A 19,225-nucleotide genomic window follows, 5' to 3' on the forward strand; every position below is an offset into this window, starting at 1 on the left:
AGGCGAATATAGCTCCAGATTCCAGGGTTGAAAATATTTTATTTTCTGGCTTATTTACTGTCATGACATGTGTATACACTCTTTACCACTGGATATGAAAGTCTTACTTTAATCACATTGAAAAACTTTATCAAAACTGTATAGGTTCTTAACATCCAAAATTAAAATCTTTAATCATTAGAAATCGTTGACTTGTTATATTGTAATTGTTTTTTTTTTTTTTTTTTTTTTTTTTTTTTTTTTTTTTTTTTTATTTACAACAGTTTCTTTTTCCAGTAAGGGCATGGCAGATCATCACAGAATTCGCATCCGAGCTAATGGAAACGATGAATGTGGAGAAGGAACAGGTATGCGCAGCAATATATTCCTGTATTGTAGTTATGCAAAGTGGTGATGAAGAACTTTAAATACTTTCCTGGAAGGACGAGGAAAGTGTTTTGTTGATTACCTTGATACAGCAGTTAAAGTTTCAACTAATTTTCAAATAATAAATACCGTTTCATATTGTTATTTTAATTCAGGCTCTGGTAATAATAACACATTGGCCTTCACAAACAGTTGAACAATAAATCATAAACGTAACTTAAGGGTTCTCGAAAACCAAGATCTTTCGTGAGTTCTTAGCAAAGTTTTGATTTGCGACATCATCCACAGTTTCAAGTAATTTTGGGCAATTGTGGTTCTATTCTTTGGATATATAAACAATTTAAAGGTGATTCAAAAGGTTTTCACACACTGCTTTGAAAATGTGACTATACATTTCAAACATTTAACAAGATCATCTCGTTTTCATCAGTCTGGTCAGTGACATCTATGGGAATGTTGCTTTCTCTTTGGTTGCCATTTTATGTAGCTTATCGTAAGTTTTATAACTATACAATTCATTATAACCAATCACAGCAAATGTTGGATTTTCTGGGGAAATATTTTATTAATGTTTCTATTTAAGATAATGCGAGATACATATGAAGTTAAGGCTCTAAACAGGACCTTGGGAAGATGATATTACAGCGATCAAATTATTAGGTGCACTAATACTGTAAGCAGAGTTATATTGAAGCAGTTGCTGAAATATAAGTATTGATTGTAAATGCGGTAATGAAAGTTTGTGATAATGTTTATATTCTGGTACTATTAATTAATTTACAGTTTTCTCGTATTTCCATATCGAGTTAAAATGGATATTAAAACTAAAATTTGCATAATAATTACTGAATTAATGTTTAAGTGTATTAGGTTATTCAACTTTTAGTTAAAACCCCTTAGGTATCTAAATCATTTGCAGAATAATTACTGACTTAACGTTTAAGTGCATTAGGTTATTCTACTTTTAGTTAAAACCCCTTAGGTATCTAAATCATTTGCAGAATAATTACTGACTTAACGTTTAAGTGTATTAGGTTATTGTATTTTTAGTCCAAAACCCCTTCGATATCTTAATCAGATATGGCCTGGCAAAGTTAACAATTCTAACAATTGTAACAGATTTTATAAAGCCCTAAAACCAGTTTTACATTATTGTCCATGGAGACATTCATACTAGATTGTACCCCTGCTGAATCTATGTGACCTTTGTAGTTATTTCTATGTATCGCAAAGAGTTTAAGAAAGTTTCGCCCAATCAAGTGTGTTTAATATTCTAGGAAACATCCGACGAGGTATTCGACTTGGTGGAGCGCAAGAAGAAGGAGAACTTGGCGTACAAGCGGTCATTCTTCGTGAGGATGGTGTCGGACCCGAAGCTCTACAACCCGAAGATTGCCAAAGCCCTGCCTGGAGCTCGCCGGCACGGCAGCCACGTCCAGGACGAGGAGGATGAGCTCGAGGCTTGCCCGGAGAATGGGGTGGAGATCAATACACCCTTGTGAGTATCTGGGGTTCTAAATTAGTCATTGGGCATTTAATTATTGGTGCTACATGTTGGGTAATAATAGGCCTCAGTTCGTTGATAAGTCCACAACCACAACAGCCCAATACTGATAACAAACTATATGGGGCGTTTGAAAGCTGTAGAAAGTCTTTGAGTAAAATTTTGTTGGAAATCTTTGATCTGACCAAAATATCTATTGACAAGTGCAGGCTACACCAAATTAGTCACATGGCATTGGAGGTGATATTGCCATATTGCAGCTGAACACCAGCTACTCCCTGATGTTGGTACTGGTCATAAATGCAACAACCATCAAAGGGCCATATTGGTCAGGGCTGCCTAATTTTTTAGATTTGAACTTGTATTTTTAAATATTTCAATAGGATATTATTTATTGACATAATTACACATCTATACAAATGTTGAAGTTATTTATTTACCAGATAATACAACAATTACAGAGGAATTTTCCCAACTATACTCATCTTCTCTTTCGCCAATGGTCTATGAAGTTTTAATGTTTTTTATATGGCCGAGCAGAAGCAGGGAGAAGAAGATGCACTTTTCTCTCAAAACTCATCTTATAAAGTTCGTGATAGTCTCAAGAACGTAGCCATGAAAAAATTTGGGGGGGTCCAGACAACTGATATTTTCCCGTAGTGGACAGAGATTAAGGCCCCATTTTGTTCCTTAAAAAGTTCTTAACTCGTTTCTTTGAACAATCTTTCAGCTGTACATGTTTTATTTATTTATTATTATTATTTAAATAATGAATTATTTAAATAATAAGAATCGGCTACTAACAAAGTAGTTAAAAAGAAGAAAGTTTGGGGGGTCAAGACCCCTTGAACCCCCTCGCTGGCTGCGTCCTTGGATCATCTTACAATTTGTTGACAACCTGCTATGTTTCAGAGCCTCGTGGATAAGTTGGCCGCTGGCGTTCTTGTTCAACAACTTGGAGGAAGGCAGTAGCAAAGTCCCAGTCAGGTGAGAACTAAAAAACTGGGTGGTTCTATGGGTTTTTAAATACGGCTAAAACCGCTCTAAGTAATCCCTGGAGGTTATGATAGTTGGCAACACTACAGGAAGTTTAGTCGGACCTATTCTCTCTCAATCCATCTCTTTCTATCACCTTTTATTAACTTCATTCGCTAAATCATGGGCGTAGCATTTGATCTGAAACGTTACAAGTCTTTTATTCAGCATTCATTAGAGGTGAAGTCCAGAGATAAATTCTAGTCCAAAACATATCCACTAACCTAATTTCTTAAAAAGATCATGTTCAATCTGCCTAAGAGATTTCAATGGCGTTAATGCACTCCATTCTGCTGAGTACTCGTCATTGGTTATTTGTGTACTAAATTTCGTTAAATCAGTTAGTATAAAAAGCAATAAAATATGCTAAGGCTCACAAGATGAACATTAGTGTATGTATTTGTATAGTCATTATCACAATCATTGTAATAGACAAAAGTACTTCATTTTAAAAGCCTATTATCTTTGACAGCATTAGTTACGCAGGAGATAACAAATAGATAATAAGGATAATAATACGACGAGGGGTGCTGAGGTCTAGAGGATTATTACGGTTAGTGCTAACGCTAGAGTTGCGTTTAATAACTTTAATTGTAACCATTCAAATATTAGTATACTACCTGAGTTACCTGATCCTTTCACTCCACAGAAGGCTATTGAGCGATTACTCTTTCTGTGTCACAATTTTTAGCATTAGATGTGTTATTCATTTATACAATTGAAGCTGTCGTATATTGTATGGAGAATTTCTTTCACATTTGAAATCACGTCCTTCCATACCTATGTCTACTTTTTTTACTCGTCACCGTTTGCAAATGCCAGTCTTTAGTATAACTTTAACTGTAAAATTCAGTGTAATTGGATGATGACCAAACTCTTTTCATCCTTTCAATTGTCCTCCCTTCTGACTTATAACACTCGTGTAACAAAAGAGACGGAACTGGTCGGGATTTACCCTGGATAATTCAATCTTTAAAACTTTCCATGTGCAGCAAAGCTCTTACATCTGTTCGCGGAACACTGCAAGCATCGTGAGTTGATTCACGGTGACCGGAGAACTCGAGAGGACAATGGCCCGTCGATATTCAGCCGGATGTGGCCTTCGGGCTCCAGAAGAGGCTGGACTACGTCATCCTGTAGATAAGCCTCGGTTTATTTCGAGAGTTCTGGGAATCCCGCGTCAGTCTACCTCACTTGGCCGGCGCGGTTGCCCTACTTATGACGTAGAGGTCACGTACTGATAGGGCGATAATTTGCCATACGTCTTGCAACGCCTCTAGTAATCGCTTGTTTCTCTCAACCAGAGGCTGGCTACTTCTAGGAAGTGATTGCTGGAGCGGTGGTACGACGACTTTCCATTGACGCTAATCCAATCGTGAAATTCGCTTTACTGGTAACTAAGTTTAGTTTGATAGATTCAAGAAAACGTAAAGTGACCTAATGGTTACACAAGTTATAACTATTTCAACAACTGCCCGTATCAGTATGGTCATAGGCGTATCCGGGGGGGGGGAGGTTTAGGTAGTTTTAATCCTTCCTCCACCTCTCATTGATACAAATATTCATTATAATTTTAATTTGCGTTTAACTGCAAATTTAATCGTAGTCGAACAATGTACGAGTAGGGTAAACCAGACAATTATTGGCACTGCTACAGTAGTTGTCACCCCGTGGGAATTTTCAGTTTAATAACATTTAGGTTGGCCAAACTGGGTTCCTCTGCTAGGTTACTGTAATACCAGTAGAGTTTGCCATGTGGTTTTAGTGGTCTCAGCTTCAAGATTATAAGGTTAAGTGAGCTGATCTACAATATTAAAAGGTATGTAAAAATCTGCTTAATAAATTGTTAAGAATGTTGCTACACAAACTCTGTCTTAGCTAGCACACCACACAATTGTTGTTAATTATTTAAGTTACCCTTCTATGTTGAGGTAATGTAGATCTAATCAGGGTGTTTTCAATGTACATAACCTCAAATTAAAAGAACTATGGGGGTGCCAACTAATGTAAAATGTGCTTTTTTAGTTGTTGGCACTGGGTGCCAACTACTGCAATTTTAACAGATTTAAAACTTAATGCATTTTTTATGTTAGTGTTACCAAAGATATTATGTGAATGTTAAATAACCAATCAAATTCTAATTAATATAACATTTTACAGTAGTTGGCATGGTGTTTTTTGTTATGACCTGGCATGCCAATAACTGTAACAACACAGTACTTGGCACTGGGTCAAGATATAGTTATTGGCATGCCAATTACTGAGCCCTCAGAAGAATCACATTAATTAATTATGTATTTCCATGTAATTTTTCCAGGTTTTTTTAATTTTTAATTCAAGTATACATCTCCAAGCAATATAGCCTCTTCCTTTACAATATGCCTAATATCTCGATGTTTTTTCCAGATTTTAAATCTGCCAAGGATGCCAAAAGAGCGGTATAAGCCTGAGGCTCTTCAACCAGCATTGAATGATGTAAAAAATGGATTGCTATCGAAAAAAAGCGGCTTCAAAGAAATATGGAATTCCTCGTGCGACAATCCAGTTCCGATTAAGCTCAAAGTTTAGTAGGGCTGAGCGAGGCCCCCCGCCAATATTAAGCAAAGAAGAGGAAGATCTGCTTGAAAAATGGATAATCGATTGCAGTAAAAAAAGGATTTCCGAGAAGAAAAGAAGATATTCAGCTGAGTGTGCAGGAATTTTTGACTCAGAACAATAGACCAAACCCGTTTAAAGAAAGCCTACCTGGTATTGGTTGGTATCAGGCCTTCCTTCATCGCCACCCTAAAATTACACAACGCACCGCAGAAGCAGTCACGGCAGCTAGTTCTTGTGTAAGTGAAATGGACATTAAGAATTGGTTCAGCAATATTGAGAGTGTTCTCAGCGAAGAAAATGTTTTGGACATTTTAAAAAAAACCCGGACAGAATATTCAATGGAGACGAAACAAATTTTCAAATGTGCTCGAAAAATTCAAAGGTTTTAGCTCCACTTGGTTCCAAAAATGTATATGAAATAGACAAAGGAAAGGCGAAGTCTGCGGTTACTGCTATGTTTACATTTTCAGCGTCTGGTAAAGTTGTTCCACCTATGCTTATCTATCCCTACCAACGTTGCCATTTGCTATTTGTTAATTCTGTCCCAGACGATTGGGGCATCGGCCACAGTGATAATGGCTGGATGAAAGCTGAGCTTTTTTATGAGTATATAGGCAATGTCTTCAACACTTATTTGATAGAAAATAAGGTTACTTTGCCTGTAAATCTTATTCGTGGATGGGCATAAGAGTCATTTATCATATCAATTGAGTACCCTGTGCAGTGAGCTACAGATAATTTTAGTAGCTTTGTATCCAAATGCAACACGTATTTTGCAACCTGCAGACGTTGCTGCATTTCGACCAATAAAAGCTGGCTGGAAGCAAGCTTTGATGAAATATAGAAAAAATCATCCTACGGAGGCAGTCACCAGGGAATGCGTTGCACCCCTTTTTAAAGGAAGTCGTAGAAGCGATAAAACCCGAAACCCTAAAGAATGGATTTAAGGCTTGTGGCTTTTATCCATGGAAATCGGATGCCATAGACTTTTCAAAGTGTCTTGGAAAAGAACGTAAAATAGTTGACAAGAGCAGCACACCCAACCAAACCATCACCCTTGAAACAGTTTGAAGGAATTGTAGCGATGAAATCCTTGACAAATTTGTTAACATCGATTCTGAGGTCAACAAAAATACAGAACACCCCCCCTCTTTTATACACTCTATAGGGTGTGGGATGAATTCAAGAGGAGTGAAAGTGAAAATTGTGATCAGACTAATGTAATTATTGATATACCAACAGAAAATAACGCAAATGCACTTCCATCCACAAGCCATGAAGTCCTAAAAAATGAAAATCCTTTTGGAATGGACCACAGCTATGCAACACCTACTAAGTCAATGGAAAACCAAAAGTGCTACTCAACAACTACACAACCTAACAAAACCCCTCTTGAAAATCCACAGTCATCGCAATCCACAATAGCAGAAATACTATTGTGGCCGGAAACGCCAAAAAGGAAAGGAAAAAGGGAGACGGAGAGAGTTCCCTTTGTCATTACATCAAAAAAATGGAAATCCATCTTTGAGGAAAAAATGGAAAAGAAGGCTGAAGAGGAGAGAAAGAAGTCAGAAAGGAAAAAAAACCCGCGAAGATAATAAAATTAAAAAAGAAAACCAGAAAAGGCAGACACAAAACATGACAAAGATGAAGAAATGTGGAACTTCAAAAAACATAGCAAAGCCACCTAAGAAGGAATATAAAACAGTTTGCTAATAATGTTGTAAAAGAAGAAAAATGGACAGAAATTGGACTTTGCAAAAGAGTGTCAACAAACCAAATGTTTTAATGAAAAACTTAGGGAATGAAGTAAAGCTGGGTGGGTTATGCTACACGTGCGGTTCGAACATTAAAAGACAACATATTTTGAATGTGATCTGTGTGATAAGATTTATCATAAAGAATGTTGCCAATTGATTCTGAATTTGATGAGTTGGACCCTGTGTTTGTCTGTGCAACTTGTGTTGAATTTAATAACGATATTATTAATAGTGATCTTAACCTATTATAAAATGCCCTAAGCAAATACATTAAGGCCCTACCAGTAAACAATTGGGTAGTACAAAATTATTAAGGCCTAAATTATTGTGTTTTTATTTAAATTCAGTAAAAACATTCAAATATGTTGATATGATGAGTTTATTGATGAACTATGAAGTATAATACAAAGTCTACAATTTAACTTTTTAGTCCTTGGCATAGGGTGCCAATAACTATGCTTGGCTATGACAAGTACTATAAAATGGGTGCCAATAACTGTAAAATTGTTTTTACTTTTTATAAAATTCATTAAAATTAAATCTTTTTTAAATTTTGAAAGTTGTTGTTATTTTGATGATCACAATAGTCTATTGTAATGATTTAATTGGTACCACAGTTAAAAGAAAATGTGATAAACCGATAAAATTTAAACGAATAAAAATTAATCATATTAGCAGCTAAAGGTGCCAACAACTGTATAGTTTTACCCTATCATTGCTCAGTTTTGATATTTAAACTGTAAAAGCTGACATATAGTAAAATACAAGATTCTTGCTTTGGAATTTTTTCGGAATGACGATTCAACTTTCAACCCGTTGGGGTTTTAAAATACTATACACACCCTGTCGCTTCCACACTTCCCCCTCTTCGGACGAGAGACAGCGAGAAATCGCTATGAATGAATGCCTATCGGTTATCTCTGTGAAAGGATAATTTGTAATAGTCTTAACATAGTTCTCATGGCTCTCGTTGTTGGCGCTAATCGTTTATTAGTGACTTGTGTTGTTAATGAAGGCTGATAGTGGCAGTAGTAACAAAAATAAAATAAAAGTATAAAAAGTCTAGGCTGCTAATTCTACAATTTTAAAATATTTTGTTTCATAACAGTGATTACATTTTACTCGTTGTTACTGCGACAATTTTCCGATATTGCTTCAACTATCATTGTGAATATAATAATGAACTTTCAACCCTTTGGTGGTGAACTTCTGATATATCAAAAGACATGTAATAACCATTTACATTTATTTTATAACATATTTTTAATCAGATGTTCACAAAGTCAACCACGATAGTAAAGAAATATCGTGGTTATTTAAATAATATCTAACTTGATGTTATTTTTTTATGTTTTATGTTTCAATACCAGGAATGAATGTCTCTACTAAATTAACTCAGTGAGCGTCAACCGCTCAGCGGCAGAAAAAACACACAATTACTAATTTATGTATGACTCAAAATTTGTGTGGTTGTATGCACAGTAAATCTATGCTGTATAAAAACACATATCGATTTATATCCCAATACTTTTTATCAGAAATGGCATAGTTTAAAATTAAAGAACATTTAATTGTAAAATACATGTTATTTAAGTAATACAAATACTCGATTATATTTTCAAGTAAATTATATACATCCTGGAAGCCCATTTTATAACGCATAAATTCTATGTAAAAGTTAGAGAATGTAAACCCATTACATACAAATATTACACAAATTATTAACAAAAGCTGATTAGAATAATAAATAGTAAAGCAGTTGACCAAAGTGATGATTATAGTACCAGAATAACTTGAAGTAATAGCATAGCAATAATAATAATTTTAATGTAAATGAGATAATAATAATAACATATCAACAACGTTATGGAAATAAATAATATCTCGTAACAACAATATATTAATAAATAATATAATAACAACGATATAAACTATATAATTGGATAGCAATAAATAATTTGAAACTTTATAACATAATAATAAATATTTGATAGCAATAACATAAAAACAGTTACAAAATGAAACAATAACATAACAATATCCAAACAAACAAAAATTTAACTATAATAATACACTATTTTTGAAAAATAAATTAATAAATAACAGCATGCTATGTTGCGAAAATGAGATTAAGGAGAGTAACGCTGTTCTAGGAAGTTCTTTTAAAGGAGGCGATGCCATCATGGAAGAAGTCAAGTAGTTCTTAAGATATAGCAATTTTTCTAGACATCCGTCATTTTCTTGAAATTTTTATGTGTTATTCGACGATCTTCAAAAGGTTAAATTTTCACTTACTTTATAGCAGTAATAATAATTCCAATAATGCTCTCAGAAGGCTGTCAAATTTACAACTTTGAATATTATTAGTATTTGTCATATACCGGGAGGGGAGGGTGCTTCCTTACCCCAGCATGACTGGGAGATATGGAGACTTTTCAGTAGTAACCCCTCCCCCCATTAGGTCATCCTACATACGCCTGTGAGTATGGTTCCATCCAAATTAACCTTTGTGACTTAGCCTGTTTCGTAGAACATTTTCAACGCCACAATACGATGATCACACTGTTGAGAGATCCTCTTCTTGCATCATCATGAATTGCACATAGCCATTTCATTCATTTATGGTATCTCTGTTTTTGGCAGACTGATGTGCTTAGAATTCTGAATCACCTCTGACTGGAGCTGTTACCAAGGTAAGAGGGGGCAGGAAGTGGAAGTGGAGGGGGCATGGTAATAGCTCCCCTCGCATTGTTAGTCTTTTGAGCGTTTCCTTTACAAAACGGGCGGCAAACTTGAACTGTTTTGAATGTTGTCACTGAAGGATAACAAAATAAGTTAAGATTTTAACACTACAACAGTGGTAATCTTGTAACTAATAAATGTTTTAATATTTATAATACGGTTTTCAGAACATTAATTTGATTTTTTTATTCACTAGTTATAAGTGAGTAAGTTATTGATACACCTCTGTGAAATATCAATTAGAGGTTCCTCTGTTGAAGTCTAAATATTTCCTTATACTTTGATATAAAGTATTAAACAGTTTGTTGAAAACAATCAACCCCAAATATTAAGTGTCAGAAATGCTGTGTAGTAATTAATAATAATAAATAACTAACGCTACTAATAAAATAAGACTATACGCGCCAGGGTGATACGGTTATAAAATACGTCCCAGGAGAAAAAACTGCTCCTCTAGGGTAACAGAATCTTTGACATGATAAACAAGAAATGCAAACCCCATCCTGATTCACATAGTTTTTCTATTATGATTTTACTCACATAACATAGTATACATTTTACTAGCTTATTCCAGTTACACGCAAAACATCTGGAGATTATTGTAAACAAGGTAGAGTACGTTAGGCCACATGTCGCGTGTAATAGGTTTCACATAATCTGCATGCAACATTTCAAATTAATATATCATTTCATTCTTGAGATATCACCTTCAGTTATAGACTTTTCTGTACACCACTAACTGACGCTGAGCAAAATCCCACGGAAAACAAATAAACCAGAGCAACAAAGGGACGAATACAACGCAACTAAAATTGTACCGACCATTTGAACAAAGTAACTTCATTGCATGTACTTCTATGCCATATGTTAAAATGTCAAATGACCGTACTCAAATTTATGTATTCTGCAATTTTGTCGTTGCTATCACGGTTACTCATTAGAGCAGAGTGAAAACGTTTGCTAAGGTTCAGCCAAATCCCATAGAGTGAAATATACTATCATCGAACTCGATGTTGCCTATATAGAAATGAAGCTTCATGCAATACTTCAAGTCTATAGGTAAGTTCTTTCTAGAGATACCGGCTGATAGCCCGATATGAAGTTGGGAGATATGAAGTTTTTCCGGCCCCTCGAGTGATAGGCTTCGCTAACGCTTAGCCAAATCCCATAGAGTGACATACTATATCATCGAACTCGATGTTGCCTATATAGAAATGAAGCTTCATGCAATACTTCAAGTCTATAGGTAAGTTCTTTCTAGAGATACCGGCTGATAGCCCGATATGAAGTTGGGAGATATGAAGTTTTTTCGACCCCTCGAGTTATTGTATCTCGAACATTACTTCGCTAACGCTCAGCGAAATCCCATAGAGTGACATAAACTATCATCGAACTCGATGTTGCCTATATAGAAATGAAGCTTCATGCAATACTTCAAGTCTATAGGTCAGTTCGTTCTAGAGATACCAGCTGATAGCCCGATATAAAGTTGGGAGATATGAAGTTTTTCCCCTCAAGTTATAGGCTTCGCTAACGCTCAGCCATTAAACTGTTTACTGAACGTCTGGAAACGCATTGATCCTGGACTCTTCTTTCCTCTAAGGTATCCAGGTTCCATCCCCCAAAACTTCCCAGAACTTCACGATTAGCAAGCTGCGTTACTAATCCAGATTGAAATTTGAGGTAAGCAACTGAGATAACTAATGACTGTACCTTAGTGCAACAGACCAAAGTTCTGTTCCGAGCGGTGAAGGTCGGGTGTGATGATAGCCTCCATAAACGAAATCTCTCGACTTCACGTAATATCATATTGCGTAACTCGTTCAACTCGGGTGTGACGCAGAAGCTGCGGTTCTGCTCACAACAGTGCGGTTATTGCACACACGTGCGCGGGGACGTCAATAAACAGCCGAACCCACTGATATCAGTTGAGCCAGCTGATTGCAACAAGCTGATTATCGCTTCCTGTGCACGGCACGTTTCCGCTCCAACCACCGGATTACAACTCGGAGGTTCATTATCCGCCTCCCAAACGAACTGATTGTAAAAATGATTGCTTAATTTGGAGCAATCGATTTTTGATTGTAATAATGTATAAATATGTAAGCAAAGTTTTGGTTCCACATCTTTGAAATCCGTCTGTAGCGATACAATCTTAAGTGAAACTCCTCAAGAACAACCTAAAACCTTATGCACTTTCACTTATTTTGAAGATCTTCCAGTACGCTCCAAAATCTTTTTAGTTTTTTTCGCGAAGTTTAGTTATTCTTTTTAGTATTTAAATTATGAGGTAAAAAAACTTTGTGATTTTTTTTTTCTGAATATCCAGTAAAAATATCAAATATTAAAAAGAGCAATTGGATACGTGTTTATTAAATCTTTAAAATTTAGCCATCTCCTATATTTCTACGACTAAACATAAGGTTGTAAAAGTGCATGAGTTTTGACATTGTTCTTGTGGTAATGCAATCAATATGGGCGCCACTACAACCAATTTTCTTTTAACACAAGGTTTTTATTATTCCACTTTTGGGAATGGAGTGGTAGCCATTTGAAACAGAATTTTGGGGATCTTATAGTTCGGACTAGTTCGGCAACAGTTGAAGGAAGATAAGGATATGAATCTTACTTACAGTATGTAGAGAAAGTTACCCGTTGTAAGTAACCTGCATTAAATATAAAAATATTTTTCCCTAAAAATCTTAATTAAAAAACTTGCAATGTTATTAAATTATATTTTATGGACAACAATCTCCTTGACGCCCTTAATCATTAAAACGCATGCCATGATTAATGCATAAAATCACAGTTTTTACTTCAGTTTTCATTTAGATCTGGTTACAGATTGACACAATGCCCTACTTTAAATGCTTATAATTCTTTGCGGTTTGATCAAAACAAGTTTTTACTTTTTCTGTATTCAGGGAAGTGATCTTAAGAGGTTATGACTATAAACTATAAAAATACCTCATTATAACATCTATTAACATTAACATTAAGCCAATGACTTGTTTGTCAACGATATGTTATACATAAACTGACAGTGATACATTAGATTTTGAATTTTGTCTGCAGCTTCATTTTTATATAGACAATATCAAATCCGTATATGTCACTCCATGCTATTTGGTTAAGCCTAAGCGAACACTTTTACATTGGTCTTATACTTAACCATGAGGCAAAAAGTAAATTGTAAAATAAGGACATTTTGGCAACAAACTGAGTGCAGTCATTTGAAATTTTAACATGTGACATATTTACATATACGTAACTATCCGATTTACCTAAGATATACTGAGAAAGATTCTGTAGGCTTCAAATTTTTCAAAAAACCGTTCTAAACTGATCAAAATTATTTCGATGACGATTTATAACCATCCGTGGGATTTGGCTGAGCGTTATTTAAGTCTACCTCTTCTGTCTGCCTGGGGGATGTAATGTTACATTCCGAAAGACGTTGATAACTTGTGGGGTTGAACGTGACTATTACGACCCCACTATTCTCCAGATGGGGTTCTGATACTTCTAGAGTGTGGTGTATGTTCCCTGGAGATCGTTGAGGTCTTCTGACCCAAGGTTGTGCTTATCTGTCATCACGGTTGGGTGGAGCTCAGAAAAGATCTCTTACTCACGAATCTAGGAATGGAAGTGGTGACAACCGCTCTAACAGACCAGTTTAAAGTCTATAATCAGCGGAGAGGCAGATAAAAAAATTCTTGCAAGTAATTTGTCACGCATTATCATGGGAACATATACAAATTGTTCTTTATGTGACTCCTTCTTTGTAAATTCTCGATGATTAAAATTCAAATTCTATTCTAGGTTCCGCCACTTGGACACCATGGTGCGACTCAACACCCGGCGAGAGAGTCACGGAGCCACTTCCCCCTCCCCAAGCTCTCTGTCCCCGGAAAATCACGAGTCCCCCAGGCGCTCTCCCATTCTGTGCAGGAAGAGGGATTCTTCTCCAAGCAAGCAGGACTAGACCTGCATCCTGATACTTTCTTGAGTTCCTTAAAAGTTTAACAACCAAATTTTATCAAAAGGAAACCGAATTCATTTTTCTATCTTCAAGCACAAACATAAATGATTCGAGGAGCTCTAGTACGACCATAGTGGTCATATTTTCTGTTCAAATAATTTCACGATTTATCACACACAAAATATGGAAGAGTTGACAAATATGTTGTACCCAAGCACTGTATTTAATCAGGGCACAGAACATCAATTAAAAATCTAACATTAATAAAAGAAGTAACAAAACCAATGAACTTAAATGCTTGGGAAACACTTCACATAAACAGAAATAAAGAAAAACTCATGAACAGTGAAGAGAATCCTATTGAAAATTCCAATTTTCTTTCATCTCAATTTACTCAAAAATTAAAGTGTATTCGAATCTAATTTTTCATACTGGGTGAAATATTTCCAAAATTCTTATATTTGCATATTTACACCATACGTTATTTTAATATTAATTGTAACAAGCAATATGTAAATATTTATTTTTGGAGTTGCCTGAATATGAAACCTTTGGTTTCGAAATGCCTCGTCCAAAAAAAATAAACAATTTGAAAAAGTAGTGTTTTTAATAATATTTAGAAATGTTTACAATATATGTGTGTAAAAACTTCCAATTCTTATAAAGTCTCATATTCTGATTGAAGGTGGATCACTTCGTTTAAACAGTCCAATCATATATTAGTAATATTTAATAATGTCATCGTGATGTGTTGGATTTCATAATCCCATGGCTCAGACCCCAATATATTATTGGTCACCATTTGATGTATTTGGCAAACTATTGTAAACATGTTTTATCTCTTTGATTGTCCAAAATACTAAACTTTAGTCAAACGTTTATTTTATTATTTTAACATAAACATTCAGACTGAGCTCACTTTACTAAATTAAAAATGGCGGAATAAAACTATTTTGGTAAGTGTTACACAAAATCCAGTGATACTGTGTTTTTTTTTTTTTTTTTTGTTTTTTGTTTTATTGGACCAAATAAGAAAGTTGTAAAACCTTATATCAAGGACGCACACGATTTGGGGTTATAGGCCAATAACACAAAAAAAAACACACAAAAATAATAATAAATGAAAATAACACAAGGTATATACCTGAATTAATCACAATACTTTATATAAAACATTTTTACTAAACACTAGAAACCCACGAGCAACTGAAGAGTTAGGTCCAGTAAACGTCAAAATAAGTTGCAAATAGAAAACCTTTTTTAAAATATTTTAATTTTGTTGTAGTTAGTTAACTAAACAGCTGTTTTAATGATAAAATCAAGCAAATTTAGCATTGTACATACACTTACTCTGTTATCGATTATTTCGTGGCAACTACTAAAAAGAATACAACGTATATTCGAAATAATTCCTTTCTAAAAACATTGTGCCCGTTTATATTTTTTTACTTTGGTTGTATATACTGAGAAATAATATACATAATAGGACTTTCTAATTGTTTAATTTATTATGACTGATAGAAAAGCTCCAAGATATAATTTGAGTTTTCTACTCTGTTGAAGTTTTTGAAGAGGTTTTATCGTCCTGGTAATTGAATCTTGAGAGTTAACTTCCCAAAATAAAAGTTTCTACGATACTTTAAGTTCAGTTGTTTTATTTTTTCCGATTTTTGCTACTAATATAAACAGTAAGCAAAAAGAATATACGTTATATAGTGGAACAAAAAACCTTATTTATAGTTAAGGTTTTATAAACCTTATCCAGCCTTAATGGTGAAACAGTGTTTTTATTTTCACAGTTTTCTTCAAAAAATATTCGAGTTATTGCTGATAAACCTTAAAAAGCCTTGATGAAACGGTTTTTTTTTATTTTCACATTTAAAAAAAAGATAAAATAATCGTTTGACTGAATATGTATTGGTAATAATAACAAATAAACCTAGAAAAACTCGTTTTACACGTTGTTTAATATAGTCAGTTTAGTTTTCATTCCATTCTGAGGTAAAACAGGTTGTCAACAAGTTCATTTAAAATACCTGGATATAAATTAGCTATTGATAAAACTACACTTTCCTTTTTAAGATGAAACCTTATTTTTGTTAAAAAATGTATCACGATGTTTTTTTTTATTATTCTAGCTCTTTTTATTTAGTACAATACAAAATATAAAATCTGAACGTTTTATTGTTAAGTATTTTACTATCACAACTTTAAAATTAATGGTTATTACATCTGATTTCCTATTTGTGGTGTATGGTTTATCTAATACACCAATTTATAATTTACAAATGAATAATATTTATTTTATGTTAAACTTTGAATATTAAACTTACTGCATCCACACGTGACTGAAATTATATTTCAAAAATAAACATCACATTGTATGAATTCCCGTTTTAAAGATAGAGTAAACACAGAAACTAGCTTTAAAAAAATGTAACAATCATTCATTACAGAAAATTACCGGTGTTGTAATAGATCCAGTTTGGACAATCGATGTAACTACCGTAAATAATTACCTGAAATTTTAACTGCTACAAACTTGGACAAGGTTTTTCTAGAAACACTTACTAACACAGTAAAAGTTTCATTAATATTCGCTTTCCTGACATAATCCAGCTTAATCATGACCAGCTAAACATAATCATTTCTCTCGAAAATATGAGGTATTCTTTTAAGAAACAACAAATAAGGAACTCAGGATCGATCAGATAATAGCGTAACGGTTCGGCAATTACGAGCAGTTTCTACATATATCATGACGTCATCAATAAACTGTTTACTGTTTATGAACCACCTCGAGGCAGGCAGCAAGGTTGTATTGCTTGTATGGGTTCCAAGACAATAATACTACTCATTGATGTACATATTATTATACAGTTTACTTCTTTTACTATCGTCTTTCGAGATTTTGTTAATTATTTATAAACCATTTCATTCGCTCATCTAGAAGCTTAACGCTTTCTTAGGTAACACACTTACGTTGATTAAAACATTACAAACTGTTGAGTTAATTATGTAAAGGATTTACCAAAAACCAATTTATTTTAATGAAGCAGTTACACAGCTACCATTTTCTATTACAGATTTATGTTGTATTTATGTTTATTTTTGTCATTATGTGTCTAGTTTATGTTACGTTGTTATAACATTATTTTATTAATGTAGACGTCTATTATAATAAATGAATACAGCAACCAAATCCGTGCTTTATTACACCTTTGTATGTTTTACGTTATTGTACGTGATCTGTATCGGTAAATTATTTGGAATTGAACAATCTTTTGATGAACCACTCATCCACATTTAACGGTTTTTTCACATCATGATAATCTATATTCTATATTATATTCATATCTATATTTGTAATCTGTACTTATATTTAAATTTTTTCACAGTCCCTTTAAAGACTCCTCACCCTCCAGGGTACTCCAAATCCTTATGACATCGTCACATATATAAATGCCAGGACGTACAGTACCTGGAAGCACCACGTCTCTACGCGAGTTGCTGATACTGTAGTAAGGAGAGATACTAATAGCTATATGAAAGATGACTGCTGATGTTTTTCCAAACCACAAAAGGCTTGCCAGAAGCTGTCTTAATTTCTGAAAAAATGGCCAATTCCTTGATTACTAAGTTATACCGTTTATGATTTCCGGTGGAGATATCGTCGTATAATTGCTAAGTCAATTACAGTTCTCAGATATCTTTGCCTCGAAGGAGACAGTCACCAAATTATTAAAACTGACAAAACCATTATGCTCATCAGCAGATGAATGTAAGGGAAAGAGCTTTATCACAATTGGCTGAATCTTAACCATTAATCGAACAGTCTTCAACCATCAATCAATATCCCATTCAATATCAGAGATTGCCAGGTTTTTTATAGTATATTGTCTTCTTCAACAAAGAAACAAATTTACATGAAACGTAGGTGACATCATCAGATAATCGAAAATCTGGCAACCTGTAATAAAGAAGTCATTTGATCACTGATTGCTCAAATTGATCGGTGGTTGGTTAAGCTTCAGCCAATCACGAAAAAGCTCCGCCCTTTTTATTTATTTATTTATTTATTTACAAACAACCCATTTTAACAAAATATAGTACAAAGTTACAATGGCTAATATAGATAAGCTGCAACACAAAACAGTAATATTAACAAAGTACTGTAGTATGATAATAGATACAAAACAACCTAAGATGAATTAATACATGTAAGATGCAAAAGACCAAATGAATTAGCAAACAATAGAGGTAACAATAATAAACTATGAAAAATAACATGATGACTAACAGACAACAAGGCAATAAAATATGAAAGAGCTAACAATGATCAACTATGAAGAAATAAAACAAAACCTAGAATATCAACAAACGAAAGAGAAAAAAAAACAACTTTTAAACATTATAATAAATAACAATGATAAATAATTTATGAACAATGAAACATAAATAAATAACAAATGAACAATTTGGTACTAATGAGCAGTGCAAGCAAGCAGAAATAGATATGAATCAATAAATTTTAAAACCGCGATTAAGGACAAATTAGTTAATATACTGTATTAAAAAAGATAGAAATCACCCAACAATAGGTGTTTGTTACTGGCTCTGTACCAGTTTTGATTAAAAAGTTTGTCGACTGAAGATGTCTCTCAATAGTGAACCAAAAATATTTCAATATTTTAGTGCTAGCAATTTTTCAATGTAGTAAAACGGGGACCGTAGTCCATACTCATGTCAATGGTTGTACTAAGAAATAACATTTTAAAATACAGTTTACAAAATCCAAATTTTAAAGTGAGGACATTCTTGGACTCCCAATGTTAGCACGGTGTTGTGTTTCATCTATTCTCAATTCCACGATTTATATTGAAATTTAGATCAATCGTTGTTTATCTTCTAAAATAATTAATAAGCTGTATTCTGAGTAAGTACTTTCCCAGAAATCTCTGTGATACAATACCTATGTAGAACAATGATTTACGGTTGCACAATTAACAAATAGTACAAGTCACCGTTACAGCATCACATAACTGTCATATTAGTGTTATTTGCTACGTGGCAGATTCAATAATTTAACTGGGATGTACGGTGTATATAAAGGCTTACTTGAACTACAGGCTGAACTGGTTCTAACGCTGACTTTTTCGATGTTTTGTATATATATGATACTTATTTTATATGCAAATCATTCTCTTTGATTTTTAAGAGGTATACGACACGGAAATG

General features: G+C 33.9%; 1 protein-coding gene across 1 annotated transcript in view; it reads left to right on the top strand.

The window, feature by feature from the left end:
- The window catches only part of LOC124365810 (tyrosine decarboxylase), a 56,185-nt gene extending 41,193 nt beyond the window's left edge, over positions 1-14,992 (top strand). The window contains exons 8-11 of the mRNA XM_046821843.1: positions 277-347; positions 1,644-1,864; positions 2,783-2,857; positions 13,828-14,992. Coding sequence (XP_046677799.1) covers positions 277-347; positions 1,644-1,864; positions 2,783-2,857; positions 13,828-13,990 — 530 coding nt within the window. The 3' untranslated portion in view covers positions 13,991-14,992. The remainder of the gene's footprint in view (positions 1-276; positions 348-1,643; positions 1,865-2,782; positions 2,858-13,827) is intronic.
- The last annotated feature ends 4,233 nt before the right edge of the window (positions 14,993-19,225 follow it).

Source organism: Homalodisca vitripennis, chromosome 7, assembly GCF_021130785.1.
Source record: "Homalodisca vitripennis isolate AUS2020 chromosome 7, UT_GWSS_2.1, whole genome shotgun sequence".
Lineage (NCBI taxonomy): Eukaryota > Metazoa > Arthropoda > Insecta > Hemiptera > Cicadellidae > Homalodisca > Homalodisca vitripennis.